Source organism: Acinonyx jubatus, chromosome C2 (assembly GCF_027475565.1).
Source record: "Acinonyx jubatus isolate Ajub_Pintada_27869175 chromosome C2, VMU_Ajub_asm_v1.0, whole genome shotgun sequence".
Classification (NCBI taxonomy): domain Eukaryota; kingdom Metazoa; phylum Chordata; class Mammalia; order Carnivora; family Felidae; genus Acinonyx; species Acinonyx jubatus.
Window position 1 is genome coordinate 156,125,280 of NC_069384.1, and position 17,331 is coordinate 156,142,610.

The 17,331-nt window shown below is 43.5% G+C and overlaps 1 protein-coding gene across 2 annotated transcripts in view; it reads right to left on the bottom strand.

The window, feature by feature from the left end:
- The window catches only part of ZNF852 (zinc finger protein 852), a 68,661-nt gene that overhangs the window by 13,167 nt on the left and 38,163 nt on the right, over positions 1–17,331 (bottom strand). Inside the window, exon 5 of one of the 2 annotated variants that reach the window (XM_053221806.1) lies at positions 8,453–11,696. The exons of the other annotated variant lie outside the window; for it this stretch is intronic. Within the exon in view, the coding sequence (XP_053077781.1) occupies positions 11,626–11,696 (71 nt within the window). The 3' untranslated portion in view covers positions 8,453–11,625. Of the gene's footprint in view, positions 1–8,452; positions 11,697–17,331 lie in introns of those variants that run through there. 2 annotated transcript variants of the gene reach the window in all.

Here is a 17,331-nt window from a genome sequence, read left to right on the forward strand (position 1 = left end):
AATGTTAGAAGTGCTTAAACTGGTGTGTCTGAAATCTGCCTCCCTGTTACTTTACTCATTATATATTTTGTCTTGTCCCATTTTCCTAAAATAATAAGTATGGGACAAGGTTTAAAAATTAAAGTTATTAACTAGTTAAGACTTAAAATAAAGTACAGCTGGAATATGCACAAAAACTTTCTTAGCCTTGCTGCCAGAGTGTTCTCACCCATTATCTTCTCCAGAACGTGGGATAAAGCCTTTCCCTTCCTATTAACCAGTGTTCCGTGAATTTTTACATGTCACTTTTACAATCATCAAAGTAATCAATAATTCTCTTTGCCAAACACACTAAATGAGTATCAAGCAGCTCCCAGGACACAAGAACTGAGGGGGAGAGGCAGCAAGCCTTGAAGGGGTACTGAGACCAAATGGTGGCTGTACTCAAAAACCACAAATGGAAAAACCAACCAACGTGACCTTAGATATCCTAAATATTAAGAGACCAACCTAAGACATGACCCGGCAAATAAGAAGAGAATGAAAAGAGCAAAATGCTACCCCTAAACACAACATGCAAAAGAAAAAACAAAGATCAAGAATGTTAAGACAAAGAGACAAAACAAAGGGTCCACAAAAAGGGTGAGATAAACAGCCGGCCTTGGTACCTCTTGTAAAGGGTCCCATAACTGAGTGCACCAAGTCACAAATGATGTTCATCGTCCCCTGAAACCATCCTCCATCTCCTGCGACCATTAAATACATTTAAATCACTCCCTTCACTCCGAAGCCATCTCCTACTTGCTTATAAACCAATACCTATTCGCTATCTCCCAGACTCCGCCAATGCTGTCAAGACAGAGAAAAAAGAGTGACTAACCACAGACGGAAAGAGCTCATGCCAGAAAGCAGGCTGCCATCCAGCTAACACACACACAAAAAACTACACTCCTGTTTCAGGGCATGAAGAGTCAGTCCAGTCAAGAACTACATTAGGGATCATGCATGCTGAGGAGTCAGCTAAAGTTCTGGCAGAGAAGTGAAGCTTTGATGTGGAAAAACAGTGGAGAAAAAGAAGAAGTACTGGAGAAACAAAAGCAAAGGAAAAGGAGGGAAATGATAAAGTAAGTGGCTGAAGGCCTACAGACAGACCTGAAGACCAGCAACAACAAAAGAAGACTGAGCCGAGCAAGAGGGACACGCTCCAGCCGTGCTGAGCCCCAGCAGCAGAAACAACTGCTCAGAAGGCAGCTGAAAGTCAGAGGAAGAGGGACAGAGACTTTCCCCAACAAACCTGCAGAAGAGACTGGAGAAGAGCAAGAAACCCAAGTAGGAAAGGACTAGAAAGCTGCTCACAGTGACCAGAAATCTGGCAGTGAGGCTAAAGAGAATGAACTTGAGCCCAGAGACAAATGTTCTGAAGGAAGGCACCCAGCAGGAAATAGAAATGGCAAGACCTATCTCAGGAAATGGAGATCCACAGCACAATTAGCACCAAAAATAAGCCTCCAAGCAGGCCTGTTCTAAAGCAGCTGCTACCGAAATGTCCAAAGAGGCCAGCGAAGTATCTGGACACAGGTGATGAGAAGACTAACTGACAGGAAAAAGAGGGCGAAAGCCTAGGAACCTGGCGAGGGGTTCCAGGCCTTCAATCGGGGAGAAAGGGTTGGCCTAGCCTCTGCAACCATGAACGTGGAGAAAGCTAAAGACCTCCAGGGCCTGTCCGACTCTGGAAAGACCCAGGGCAAGTAAAGACATGGGGGCCAGTGAGCTGAAGCTGCCCAGTTAAATTCAGGCTTCCTAATGCCTCAGGGTTTCTCCATGTCCCAACCAGCTTTTGAGAACAGAAATAAAACTTCACCCATCCCAGGCCCAGGAGGCAACCTGAGCTGATCGGGCCTCTTCTCCCAGAGCTTCATACCTTAGGCCCAGTCTCAATCCTGCAATGAAAATGGCTTTGTAAAAACAGGGGAAATCCCAAACAATTATCTGGGCATTTTTCAGGGACAGCTTCCTTTTTTGTCATTTTGCTTCTTCAGCTCATACATGACGTATTTCGTTTTCTTTTAAAATCCTCATTTATGGGGCACGTGGGTGGCTCAGTCGGTTGGTTAAGTGCCGGACTTCGGCTCGGGTCATGATCTCACAGTTCGTGCGTTTCAGCCCCGCGTCGGGCTCTGTGCTGACAGCTCAGAGCCTGGAGCCTGCTTCAGATTCTTTGTCTCCCTCTCTCTCCCTCTGCCCCTTCTCAGTTCACACTCTGTCTCTCTCTCTCAAAAATAAATAAATGTGAACAAAAAAATTTTTTAATCCTCATTTAGCAGTCTCTTATTCCCATGTTTTTCCTACCAGTGTGAGGGTACATATGCTTTATTTTATACGCTGATAAGGAAACAAGAAAGACTGCTTCCAGTACATAACTAGAGTGTTACAGTATACTTGAACCCGTACATCAGTTAAGAAGTGAGCTCAAACCTAGCGCCCAAAACTTGGTTTCTCAGTATCATTCTCCAATAAACCGTGAACATGGAGAAAGGAACTAGGGATCTTTGGAGAAGTGGTGGTCTCAGGGGCTGGGAAAGGGGAGATACCACAAACACAATTAATGTATGGGGCCAGAAAGTCAGGGAAAGACACCAAAAAGGATGTGGACACTTTAAGGGGAAGCAGGAGCCACTGCAAAGAGCCCCCAAGGGCCAAAGCTGGAATAATTTAAGCAACGAAATAAGTACCATTAGCACCGCATCATAGCCCAAAGGATATGTATCCAACATCACACAGATACAAATAATTGAAGAAATAAAACAAAGGGAAAGAAGGCACAACTCTTCTTCAGGAAATATTCCAATTATTATCTGGAGAAGGAATAACAGAAATCAAAGTCACCACTAGACCATTACAGTGATAAGATCCACCAAGAAGGCTAATTAGTGGGTGAACAGTAAAGAGAAGCAGGATATTGCCATGCAAGTTCTCAAAGTATCTTCCCCCAAATAATCACTAGTTACAAAGGGAAAGCCAGTATCTTTACAATGGTGACACATGGAAGACACCACTAGGTCAAAATCAGTATTGACAGTAATAACACATAGCAACATCATCCTCAATTGAAGCAGGAAAAAACATCTGCCAAAACCAAAGTGAGAGTCATTCTAAAAATACCTATACAACATACTTGAAAAGTGTCAACGTCATGAAAAACAAGGAAAGATGGAGAGACTGTCACAAGAAGACAGGGCAACTACATGGAATGGTGGAATGAGGGATTCTAGATCGGATCCTGGAACAGAAAAAGGTCACTAGTGAGAAACTGCTGGACTCTGTAATTAAAGTCAGCAGTTTAATGAATAGCATTGTACACTGTAAATTTCTGAAGTTTGAGGACTTGTACTATGGTTATGCAAGATATTAACTCTAGGCAAACTGACCAAAGAATATAAGGGAACTCGGTACGGTGTCTGCAACCCTCTCTAAGTCCACAACTATTCAAAAGAAAAAGGGGTTTTTTTTGTTGTTGTTGTTGTCGTTGTTGTTTTAAATATATACTTATTTTTGAGAGGGGGGCAGAGAGAGAGAGGGAGACACAGAATCGGAAGCAGGCTCCAGGCTCTGAGATGTCAGCACAGAGCCTGACACGGGGCTCGAACTCACGGACCTTGTGATCGTGACCTGAGCCAAAGTTGGACGCTTAACCATTTAGGCCACCCAGGCGCCTCAAGAAAAAGGTCTCGGAATGGAAGAACTGTTATCACTTTTTTCTGATGTATTTCTATCTTAGATTAAAAAAAAAAACAAAACCGTGGCAATCAAAGATATTAAATATTGTTATTCTTATCTCCAATTTAGAGTCATTCTTTTATTAACAGTATTTACCGGGCACCAGCTATGCCCCAGGCACTAAGGACTACATAACGAATAAGGATACCAAAAACAAAACACCACAAGAAACCAAAACAAATAAACAAAAAACACCACCGCCTTGCAGAGCTTACAGGAAGACAGAAAATGAAGAAAACACATGGCATGTTAGATAGGCATGCCTGGTCCGACACACTGTAATAAAACAAGGAAGGAGGGTAAGAGGTTTAAGATCAGGCAGAAGTTTAAGCTCAAAAATCCAATCTTGTAGAGCATCTCATGATTCACCTGGGGAGTTCTTTCAGAGCGTTTCTGATACAAAAATCCTGAAGACTGACAAATAAGGTAAGTTACGGTTACTATACGTTATGTATTTCTACTCCCAAGCAACTCTCCGACATCACAGAATGCCCTTGCACTGATACTTCCTGGACACGAGGAGCCTCAGAAAGCTTCAAGTGGCAGACTTAGTATTTGTGATGCTGTTGTCAGTTTCCTTTCTAAGTATATACTGAGGGTTTATCTTCAAAACATTCCCATCATTTCGACCTACAGTAAGGACTACATTTTGAACCAAAATTTGTCCGCCTTTCTTCAGCATCAACACGACAGGTAAGAGCACCCCCATTCATCAGACCCTCAACACACACACACACACACGCATACACACACGTGTAAGCGGATGCAAGTTCTCCGAAATCCCTTCATCAAATTATGACTAAAACCACTTACTGACATTTCCTTGCAAATAATGTACTAATACTAATGCGTTTTCACTTCTGCACTACATACAGCTCGAAACAGCGTGGTGTTCTTTCCTGGCCACCACTTGTAACTTAGAAGGGGACCGACCATTCTCTGACTTCTTACGCCTATGCAAGTCAGAGACAGTACGGTGGTTTTAAGAGCTGTACCTTATCTTTAAAAAAACCTTTTTGTTAAAAATAAAATCTTTAAAAATGTATATTGAAAAAATTAAAACTCCCTTTTATATGCTACACTTTCATTTTGAAAAGAGGCAGTCACCCTAATACACAAGATTCTGCTATTTTCCTGCACAAGCGTCACTTTGTGAGCATTACAGCTTTGTGTAGTGTGTACTAACTACGGAAAATAAACTGCAACGAAAACGTTTCCTTTTAATTATCCTCACAGAAATATGTCTCGGTGGCGTCCTAACTAACGCTAGCACCAATTTTGACCGCTATGTGAACAAATGCATTCCGCCTGTTGAAGGTATCATCATTTTCAAAACGCAAGGGTATGAATGTACTTAATGCCGCTCAATTTTGCCACACTTGAAAATGGTTAAAGTGGTCGATTTTATTGTACCCTATGGTAAGTATTATGTAAATTTTAGCACAATACTTTTGCATCCCAATAATACTAAGTTTTTAAAGGCCACAGTACGATCCCATTTCGAAAGGCACACGCACCCGTGTATGAATGTGCATAATTGTGAGCAAATTTTAAAATGTCAGGAAGCATCCAGACGGAACTATTTGCGGACTGCGGTTATTCTCACTTTTCTGGCTCCCACCCGCGTCATCTAATTGTCCCTAATGAGTACGCTTTGTTTGCATAATTGGGAGAAAGGATAAAGCACAGAAGCCATTACTCCCAACTCTCTGCCCGGGGCTGCAAAGCGCTTCCAGCTACACTCCTCACCGCAGCGGGGACCGGATCCCCGCCCGGCCAGACCGCCCGCCCCGGGCGCCGCCTCCAGGCCGGGCCTCAGCCAGCACCCCCGACCCCTGACTCTCACCCCGGGAGGGGCCGAGCGTCCCCGCCGCCCTCCCGAGCCGTGCACCCTCACTGCCGGTCGCCCCCACCCCCTCCCCCCGCCTCCGCCGCCCCCGCGCCCCGCCCGGCAGCTCACCTCCCCAGGTCCCCGACAGCCAGTCCTCCAGCCACACCACCCGCCCAGAACCCGTGGCCCAGAGACCAGCTCTCCGTCGGCCCAGGTCGCGCACGCGCGCCGCCACCCCGCGTCTCGGCGGCCGCTCTAGGAAGCTGGGAGGGCCAACGTCTCGCCTTCTCCCTGGCGCCAGCGCGGTGCTCAGCTGCCTGTGAGCCGCCTGACCTGTCCTCAGCAACCCTGTCTTCCCCTCTGGGCGCCTGCCCTCCACTCTCTGAAAAGAACAGCTTTAAATCCAAATGACAGCCCTGCCTTAGTTTAAAGCTAAGTTCTCTTTTCTGCTTATTATGGATCTTTGATAAGAAATACAATTTCTGAGAAGTCTGTTTTGCTTGCTGTTTGCCAGGAGCATTGTGAAACCTTTCCTGAATGTAACCCACTATGTAATAGAATAAGTTGTGAAACTTCCTAAATGTAGTCTGGTATGTAATAGAATAAGTGATTGTACATGAACTAACCGGCATTTCTCGCTTCTGTAAACCTGCTTGCTTAACATATTTTCCCCTTCCCCTTGGTTCCTCAGGTACTTGAGAAAGGGGAGAAATGAGAGACCTGGGCAAACTGTTTGCCTAGTCATCCTGGTCTGTGAAAAACAAACTTAGCTTAAATCCACTTGCTTAACCAGCTTGTTCCGCTTCTGTACAACTGCTTGGCGTAACCGAGTATTCTTGACCAATCATTAAGACACCCACACCCCAGTTGTGATTTGACCTAAAGGCGGGGACCAATTAAATTCTGCTAAGTGTTTAAATTAAGATATCACCCAATAACCGCTCTGTAACCGCGAAGAATCCCTAACTTCCCCATAACTTGTTTGTACCTGTCTATAAAAAGGCTGTAAAAACCTCACTCGGGGCCTCTTAGCGTCACCGGCAACGAGTGAGCGGAGGTCCAGGTTCGAACCTGCAATAAACGACCCTTGCCGCTTGGCTTTGACTTACAGCTCTGGTGGTCTTTTGTGGGAGGTTTCGGAACTTCGGGCATTACACTCTCCAATGCCCTGTCAGGCCCCAGCGCTCTATCAGTCTTGCCCAATTTGCCCACATCCCCTCCAGCGTCTCTGCCTGGCTGCCCTCCAGGCCTCCGCCCGCCAGGGAAGACTAGGATCCAAAACTAGGGGGGCAAAATAGCGAGCGCCAAGATCTAGCTGACTGGTTCTGGCCAAAGGGAGAGCTATTATGGGGGCCGCTCGAGACTCCAGGAGGACCTCTTCTCCCCATCACACCACATCTAGGGATACTTGCTGGTTTCCAGCCACAGGCACACAAACCTGTGCCTTCCCATGCCCCCCATTTATTTTTTCCTGAACAAAATTTTAATCCTGAGTGCATTTTAAAGATCTTTCTGGCTTTTATTCAGCAATTCCCAAATCGGGAAGCATCCAGTCTAGCAGATAGAATGGAAAGAGCTGGAAGAACTAACTATACAATGCTAGAGATTTCACAGGCAGAAGGGAACAGGAAAAAATTAGATGAGGCAAAAAGGTAGATTGGTGATTGCGGCGTTACTTTCCTTAAGGGGATGCCAGGGTTTCATCAGGTAGATTACCTAACTAAAGTAATCAGGAAATTCTTGATTGACTTGTTAAGGACAGCGAGCCCCAAATGGAGTCACCTATGCTAAGAAAAATCTTCAGGAGCCTGCCTATGAGGAAGGAAAACTGAGACAAATCTTTATTTAGGTTTGCAAACCAGGAAGGGCAACTCAACTCAGTGGGTGTGCCCATCTGAAGAAGACAAGGGGAGATGGTATTTTAAAGGCTTAAACCCACACTGGGAGAAAATTTTCACTGGGCATGGGCTCCTCAGTGGTCGGCTGACCTTTTTTTGCTCAGTATTGTGAGATGGGAGGACTTTTCAGGTGTCTAACCCTCAAGATGCTTATCATGATTCCAAGAAAGTTCTGCTCTTCTAAGGACTCCACAGAACAGTGGCTGTTGCAAGATGGAGTCAGAGTTGTCAACCCCTTCCCTGGCCCCCTCTCTTCTTCCCCCTCATGTCACCGAACTGAACTTAGTTGCAGTTTTGGCTGTCCCACAAACAGAATCTGAAACCAATCAGGAATTTCCCGATCTGCATTAGTTAGGTAATTGCTCTGATAAGAACCCGTGCCATCCCCAGAAGAAAAGTAGCCTTGTAATAACCAATCCACCTGTTTGTCTAGTGTAACATTCTTGTTTCTGTTCCCTTCTGTCTATGAAATGTATTGCCTTGTACTGCTCTCTGAAGCTTCTTTCTATCTGCTAGACTGTATGTTGCTCGATTTGTGAATCACTGAATAAAGCCAATTAGATCTTTACATTTTGAATTTTGTTCTTTAACCAACTGGTTTCAGATTCTATTTCTGGGAGACCAAAATGCAAGTAAGTTACCAAAACTGTTAAGTCTTATTTTGGTAATGGGGGGAGGGGGGAGGCGGCGTAGCATATGCAACTCCATTTTGGTCCTGTTGTCTTGTCTTTAACAATCACCCCATTTTAGTCAGACTCTCAGCCTAACTGAGAGATGTGAACAAAATTTAAGACATTAATGCACTACTCCCAGCTATACCACTCTGGAGTTCTCACAGTTTTTGTTGAATCTCTGTGTGGTAATCAAAGGCCACAATGTCAGGTTCACATTCTTTAAATTGATTATTCTCTCTGTTACTTTTCTAACTTTGAAAAAATTTTTTAAGGTTTTATTTATTTTTGAGAGAGAGAGAGAGAGAGATGGAGTGTGAATGAGGGAGGGGCAGAGAGAGAGAGAGAGTCAGAGACAGAGAGGGAGACACAGAATCCAAAGCAGGCTCCAGCCTCTGAGTGTAACGCCCAAAGCTCGAGAGACCCCAAAGAACGAACCACCAGAGTCCAGAGTCAAAGCCAAGCGGCAAGGGCCATTTATTTCAGGTTCGAACCTGGACCTCCGCGCATTCACGAACAGTGAGGCTCCGAGGTCCCGAGGGGAGTTTGAGCAGGCTTTTTATAGGCCGAGGTAAACAGTTTGGGGGATTTCCAGTCAGCGGGGGAGTTGATTGGTTGACATTAAGCTGGGGGGGGGAGTACAGGTAATGCACTGATTGGGCAGGAGTTCGCGGGCGCGCCAAGCAATTGTACAGAAGCGGAACAGGCTGGTTAGGTTTCAGTTTCCGTAATTCAAGCATTGTACAGAAGCGGAACAAGCTGATTAAATTTCAGTTTGCTTAAGCTTCTCATGAGCTGTCAGCACAGAGCCCGACATGGGGCTCAAACCCACGAACCGCGAGATCATGACACAAGCTGAAATCAGAGGCTTAGTTAGCTGAGTCACCCTGGTGGCCTGTGACTTTGTAATATTAGGGAGATGATTTCCTTAGTGGTTAGTGGATGCAAGCATGCCTTTAAAGCTTTGAGTGAACAGAGTGCATCAGGGGGACTACTATGGTTACCAAAGGTAGAATACCTCCCAGTGTCTGGAGTGCACTTTGGAGTCATGGTGCTCAAGACACAAACCAATCAAGGTCAAATAAATGACCCAGTGAGGAAGACCTCACTGAAGGAGTCGCTTTCTTAAACCAATTGGCTGGGTGAGTGATCTTATTGTAGCTGAGACTCACCCCTCCCTAGAAGCATTCGTCCAAGTGCAACCAGTAGTGTTGGCTACAGCACAAGCACCTCCCTGCACAGCTAAAAGGTAATGAAGGGCTATTCTAGTATGGGGAACAACTCTGGCCAGAGTGTTTAAGGATTTTTGTTGGGCAGTTCTGCTTTAGCAGTAGATTCTGGAATATCTTCAAGAGTTAAGTAGAGGTTCATGATCATAGCCTCATCTGCACTCTAGCTCCTAGAGATCCACCAAAAGAAGCAAATTCTGAATCGTGAATGCTTTCTGGCAATTCCTATTTGTTTCAGCAACACAGATTGAGGGAAATTGACCAGTGAGGTGTTCCAGTTTCATAGTTGGCAGTTTAGCGGTTCAATTAGATAACCCCAAAGGCACTGCCCGGTTAAGTGCCAGCCATCTAGGTATTCATAAGCCAAAGAAATATGCTTTTCCTCAAAACCACCACAGACAAAAATAAATGCTGCTGGGACACACGCTGCTCCCATCAAAGTATTATTATTAATGAATTTATTCACTAGGACTTTTCATTTGCCCAGGTAAGCCATGGATCAGTTAGGCTTTCACTGCACTTGGGAAGGTAATTTCTTGTTCTAAAATAAAACATAGTTCTAAGCTCTTTGGAGAGTGGGTGCATGTGGAGAAAAGTGCAGTTCTAGGCCGGAGCAGTTTGGGTTTAGATAATCATAAGAACGTCATTGTAAAAATGTACTATACTGATGTTTTCAAAGTGTCCCTGCCTGTCTCAGTCCATACAGTTATGGCAGAAGAAAGGTTAAAGCAAAGGCGCTGAATGTTCTGGACTCTGCAGGTGGCTTCGGTTGCAGTTTATGGTTTCATTGGGAATGGAAGAAAAATTGGTCACAGGGAGGACCAGGGGGGCTCCAGCATCAGGGACAGATGGGAGGGTTTTGATGACAAATAGAGCAGTCTGAAAGGTTATCCCCTTTAAGACTGGCTTGGGAGATGTGGGTGATGCCATCTTTCCAAGCCAACGCCAACATGAAAGAGAGAAAGAGAAAAAGAAAGGCTTTCACGTTTGAGGCTAGTGAAAGTATGAATTCTTGCTCTGGTGTCTTGAAAGGAAACTGTCTACCACATGAAATCATCAGCTTCCTGGGCAACTTGGCTTTAAGGTCACCAGTGCAAGAGGAGGACCAAGTGTCAGGAGGATCCTTTTCAGCTGGGAGATATGTGCCCCAAAGTTCAGTGCTTTCTAGTTTTTCAGAAGTATTGGTTATCAGGAGCACTTGGTAATGTTCCCTTCCAACAGGGCTCAGGGACCATGTTCCTCTGGGGGCTTTTCCAAAATACCAAATCATGAACAAGAGGATATTTTGAATTGGGGATATGGAAGAGATTCTGAACCTGGTGTTGAGAGGTTTTAGCATGAGACACTGAAAGAGTGGCCCTAGGCCGGCCGACTCCATTTTGTTCTGTGTCCTCCATCTTGAGTGACTATGTCTCCGACATGGCCCCCTTCCCGAGAAAACCGCAGAAAGAAATTCCCATTCTAAACCTCAGACCACGCCTCCTCCCCTTGAGTAACTTCCCACTCACCCGTTCAAACTTCCCATTCAAACCACGCCTGGCAACCTGCGTAATGGGACTTGGACCCTTCCTCAGCCAATCGGTTAAGGCCACGACCATTACCCCACCAACTGCCCCTAGATCCCTATAAAACCTTTGTGCTTTTAAAACTCTCTCTCTCTCTCTCCAACATCTCACCGCTGCGTCGGTGCAGGTAGGGGATTGAGCTCGAGCTAGCTCGAATAAAGGCTCTTTGCTTTTGCATCGGACTGGGCTCCCTGGTGGTCTTTGGGGATCACGAATTCTGGGCATAACAACACTAGACTTACAGTACAACAAGGGAATGACAAAAGGTTGTACACCAAAAGACATTGGTCTACTGGTGACTATCTCACAAAGAGGGTACTGCAAAAGTCAGCAAGGCCAGAGGCAACACCTCAGGCCAAGGGAGTCCAGCAGTTTCAGTGAGTTTGGAGATTTTTGAGATTGGTGATTCCATTAGTTCTTTCAACCTTGCCTGATGACTGAGGGTGATAGCAGCAGTGACAGTTCCAAGAAGTTTGCAAAGCTTTAGTTACAGCTCATCTGATCTTCAAAGTGAAGTGGGTGCCTCAGTCACTAGATAGTGTGAAGGGTAAACTCCAGGTAGGAACTGCATTTGCCAACGGTTTGTTTTGCCACTGTGAGTGTGAGGGTGTCATCCTTTCAGCAAGGGAAGGCTTCAATCCATCCAGAAATTATATATACAATAATAAGAATATATTAATAATCCATACTGGGTGGCATTTGAATGAAGGTGCTCAGATGGTTCAGAGGAAGAAGGTCTGAGGACTCTGGAAAGAAAAATAATTTTTCCAGGTTAAGAACCTGACAGGTCAGACATAAGACACTGATAAACAGTTTTTATAATTTTTTAGAAGTCTGTCCACCAGTATTTATTTATGGTTTGAGTCATCTTAGCTGCACCATGGTGGTTAAATGAACGCAAGAACAAGAAGGTAGGGCTTGCGAGGGAGTCAGCGTAGGGGCTTAGGGTAGGCTCCCACAGTGTGCCAATTTGGCATATTTGAATATTTTAGCAAAGGTTACTTAAGAAACAATCAGTTCAAGGACACTTAGACACATCTCTGTCCTCCTGAAAGCAGGAAACAAATCTCCCATATGAAAAATAGCCTCCCTATACTAAGAAGTAGAAAGACACCCTTATCACCAGCGATATGGACTTTAAAGTGGAGAAAGCTGTAGAAATAAACCTTGTTACTTTTTCACCAATCTACTTCCTCAGCCCAAATTCATTTTGCTTTGAATTCCTTACCAATTACAGCTTCCAAATACCTGTTTTCCTTATCCTGTAAATTCCTCACTAATTTATCATCTCTCTTTATCTAAAAATGTGTAAAAATTGCCATCTTGGTCATTTCTTTAGGTTTCAATTTCATTATTGGACCTCCAAGCACACGCAATAAAACTTTCTGCTTTTCTCCTGTTAATCTTTCACATGTAAATTTAATTCTTAGTCCGGCTAGAAGAACTTGAGGGTAGAGGAAAATTCTCCCCCTCTTCCACTAGGAAGGAACAAGCAGCCATGTTGTCTCCCATGGTCCCAACTGTTCATTCCATTTACAAACATTGTTTGCCCATTGTGATTTCTATGACTCAGGAGCACATATCACAAGACCTTCAAGAGGACAAAAGGTAATGTCGAGCTCAAAGGGTCAGGGTTTTTTTTGTTTTGTTTTTTGGTTTTTTTTTTTTTTTTTTTTGCAGAAGCAAGAATTGACTTCATCCCCATATGCCAAAACCTTTATAGTTTTTGTTGCTACTACATGAAAGTCAGTTGGGACATTTCCCTAAACTCATTTTCAGTCCTCTTTGTGTGAGCCTCAAATTGATGACAGTAATTTCAGAAAAATAAGAGAATAGCAGCAAGGAATCATTTGCTTACTGTCCATTTTTCATTGGAGTCCCAGTGGATGTGAGAAAACCTTTTTGTTTCCATTAACATCCAAAAATCATGGTTGATCCTAAAGGCATACCAGCTGTCATTATAAATATGATATCAATAGTTTGTTCTTCAGATAATTGGCATGCTCAGGTAAGGGTCTATAGCTCCGCTTGGTGGGCTGATTTAGCTTGTGGGAGGTTTCCCCTCTCAAGTAGTTCATATTGCGTAGTAATAGAATAGCCAGTTTGGAAAGTCCCTTTTTCATTTTTAGAGGATAATCTATTAACAAATAAAATTAGATCGGGATTCATCAAAGAAGTGTGTCATAAATCCAGACTTGGTATCACAAAATGGGACATGATTACCTTTCTGTCGTGGGGTTCATTTTCATCAGACAAGGACAGGATTAAGAATGTTGCAATGTTGCATACTAACCTGTATGTTAGTAGTGAGAGCAGAAGGATCTCATAGGAGGTTGGTCTGCATGCAGAGAAATGATGAGTCAATTCAGAATTAAGAAGACTTAGGACGGCATGTGGAGCTTGCGAAATAAACATCATTTCCTAGGACTAAATCCATGGAAATGTTTACTAACTTTGCAGCTTCAGTAAGGCCTTAAGGCAATTGGGATGGGCACGAGCAAGTGAATCAAGTTGTATGATATAATAGGCCAATAGGCCTATTCTTATCAGCACGCTCTTGTGTGAGCATTCACAGGGCTTGATTATCTCTCTACTGCACAAAAAAGGTGAAGGCCTTTGAATAGTTAGATAGCCCTAGGGCAGGAGTTCTTATAGTGCTTTTGTAAATCTCATAATGGCCTGCTCACTGCATTTTCAGGAAGGTCATAGAGTGGAGAAGTTGATAGAGAAAAGTCAGGAACCCAGAATCTATGATATCCAGCTAGGGGTAGAAATCCAGAAAGCTACTGCCGATCATGGGCCTAGAGAATGCTTGAATAAGCTTAAAATTATCTTTGGAGACAATTGGATTCCTACAGTACTTACATTATGACTAGGTAAATCAAGTCATTTCTCCGTACAGACTTCCTGTTCTTTCTCAGCTAACTGTTGCAGCAGATAAATGGAATCTTACACAGATGCTTCTTTGGTAACTAAGCATTGCAGGAGATAGTCTACATACTGTAGAAGGGTTGATTTCCCAGGGAACTGAAAGAGACTTAAATCTTGATGGACCACTTGGGAGAAATAAGGGGCCTCAGTGAACCCTTGCGGCACCACTGTCCAGGTATATTACTGATTCTAAATAAAAGCAAACAAGTATTGGTAGCTGAGGTCTACAGAAATGCTGAAGAAGGTTGAACATAGGTCTACAACAGTGAATCATTTACATCTGGTAGTGTTGCATCCACATGACTCCTGAAACAGAATGCTACGGGCACCAGTGACAGTCACAACAAAGTTTATTGCAATTGAGAGGCAAGGCCGACCCATCGGGACTGACACTCTTGATCAGAGTGCGGCCTTGAACAGCTGGGGTACAGAGTTTTTATAGCCGACCACATCATCTTATCATCACCTGGGAACAGAACAAAGAAATAGTTCCCAGATGGGGGTGGAAGCAGTTCAGACCTTCTGTGGTTAAGCCGCAACCAGTTGACCTCCTTGACCCTGCCTCTGGCCCACTTTTTCAAAGTTCTCAACATACCCTTGCCCCAATCCAAACACCAATCCAATTGATTTCCCTTGAACTTTTGTTCCCTTGATTGATAGGACAGGCCTGTTATCTCTTAACCTACAGTGTCAAAACAAAGCTGTTATTTCTCAAGGCTACAGGTTAGCCCTACACTACAATTTAACCTTTACAGTAGGACTTGTGACAACAGGGTGTTAGGGTTTGGAACAACTGGGAAAGGGGAATAACTCTATATATTTTTTCCCCTAAATAAAGTTCTGCACTCAACATGGGGCTTGAATTTGTGACCCTGAGATCGAGTTGTATGTTCTACTTGGGGTGCCTGGGTGGCTCAGTCAGTTAAGCATCTGACTCTTGATTTTGGCTCAGGTGATGATCTCATTGTTCACGATTTTGAGCCCTGCATCGGGCTCCGCACTGTCAGCGTTTAGGATTCTCTCTCTGTCTCTCTCTCTCTCTCTCTCTGCCCCTCCCCTACTCCTCTCTCTTTCTCTCTTTGTCTCTCTGTCTCTCTCAAAGTAAATAAATAAATTAAAAAAAAAAGATTTGTATGCTCTACCAACTAAGCAAGCTAGGTGCTCTGGGAATAACTATCTTGTTTAATAGCTCTCAAGTCTTAGACAAATCTCTATCCCTACCTACAATATTTCTGGACTGGCAAAGTTGATATGTTACAGGGGCTGGGGCAGGGAATGATTAGGCCCTGGGCAATTAGGTCTTCTATTAGCGTGAGGTCTTGTATGGCTTCAGATTTTAACAGATATGGAGATAACTTGGGAATAGTTTTCGTTAGGTCTCTCTGAATTTTTATAGATTCTGTTTTTTTATTCTCCCAATGTCAGTATTAGAGGTCTCCCACAGATATTTGGACACCTCGATTAAATTAGGAGGGATCTTTTGCTGGAAATTCTCCCCCTGCTTATTAAGCCTGGATTGTAAGGAACATTAAAACATCAGCTTTAGGTTAGTCAGGATATTCTAAGGTAAGGTCTATATTAGGGGCAAAAGAGATCTCTATTTTATAGACTGATGGGAGCTGTATCATAGCAAAAAGGAATGATTTCAGTGAAAGTTCTTAGTCATTTGTACTAGTTGAGATAAAAACTGTCCCTGAATTTAATTGGATACCCATCTATGGAGATTTTTGTCATTGTTGTTGTTTTATATCTTTGTTTCTTTCTTCTTTTTAACTTAATTTAATATTTATTTATTTATTTATGTATTTATTTATGTATTTATTTATTTATTTATTTATTTTTACTCTAAGGGATTTGTTGGCCTATGAGAGATCAGGTTTCAAGCAGAGTGCAGCTCTGGTATCAGAATTTGGCAAGGTTTTCTATTGATTTTAATTTTACTTTCCCCTTGGCTGTTTATGAAAATAACTAGCAGCAGTTTACTGGAGAATCCTTCGAAGTCCTGTCATCCCTGGGAGGGGCCCATATAGGGCCCTTCTTCAAAAGCAGATATAGGGGTATTTGAGTTATTTGAAGGATTTGCACAAAACCTTTGGGGGCAATCTTTTTCCAGTGTCCCAGTTGATTATAAATGAGACAACATGTCTGGGTGTTTTGATGATGGACCCCTAGGAGGGTGCAATGGGAGAAGCCCAGGTATTGTTTTAGGTTTCTGGCCTTACACCTATTAAAACTATAAGGACACTAACTTAGCAGACCTTTGTTAACAGTCCATTCCAAGATCCTTTCAAAGTGCTCAGCTATGGTCACAAGTTCACTCAGACTTGTGGCTTCCCATCCTATTTTCTGCCTTGTAATCAATCCACTAATCCTAGGAGGTATTATATCTACACATAAGGCAGCTGGAGCAGGTTGGGTAGTATCATCCATTATATAGAAACCAGAATGCTATAGGAAGAGAGTTCAGACACGCTTTAGTCTGCCTCAGATTCAGCTTTCTTTGGTTCACAGGTTTGATAATAGACCAATCAGTGCAGGCAGGGAAGATGCAAGGAATGGCTTTTAAAATATCTGCTGCAATATTTTGCAAGCGTTTTCTGATCCATAAGGAGACCACGTTGCAGACTGAGAATCTTGAATATCATTCTTGGGGTTATGTCATTCTGCTTCCTGTCTCCTTTTCTGAGCTTCACTGTATGCACAAACTGGTAAAAATCTGGAAGTCCAGGATCATAGGCCCTAATGAGAACTCTAAATTCTTCAGAAAACTTTAGGGGATCCTATCTGGGTTTAGGAAATTCTTTAGGGCCTTTAGTTCAGTCTTCAACCAAGGAGAGGAGATAACTGAAAATGATCACCAGTAGGCCCAGTGGTCTAAATTTTATTTTTGAGGTGGGGAGGGGCACCAGGGAAAGGGAGAGAGAGAATCCCAAGCAGGCTCCACTCACAGTGTGGAGCCCAATACAGGCCTCGATACCATGTTGGTGATCTTATTTTAAAACATAACTCTTTCATAGTCTCTTCAAAGTGGAACAGCAATTCAAATAGAGGATTAGTAGATTGCGAGTACTCAGGTACAAGTCACATCAGTCTTACAGTCTTTGGTTTCAGGGACCTCTTGTGTCTTTAATTTTTATTAGCCTTTTGCAATGAAGCTATTTTTACATCTGGAAGCCCTTTGGAGGCTTCTACATACCAATCAACATAGGTATTCCATTCTGTTTGATTTGGGAACCCTTGCTTTCAAGTGCTCTTCTTAAAAGAATGACCTAACTGGAATGTTCTCCATAATGGTCATTACAATTCTAGGTTGTCTTTAGTAAGATTTTGCCATTTTTGTAGAAATCTATAGCTTTCGGGACCACAGTTCTTAGAAGCAAAGTAAGCAGGTGTGCTGGAAGGTAGAGCACTCAACTCTTCAGAATTTGAGGAGCCATCTCTTTAGTTAAG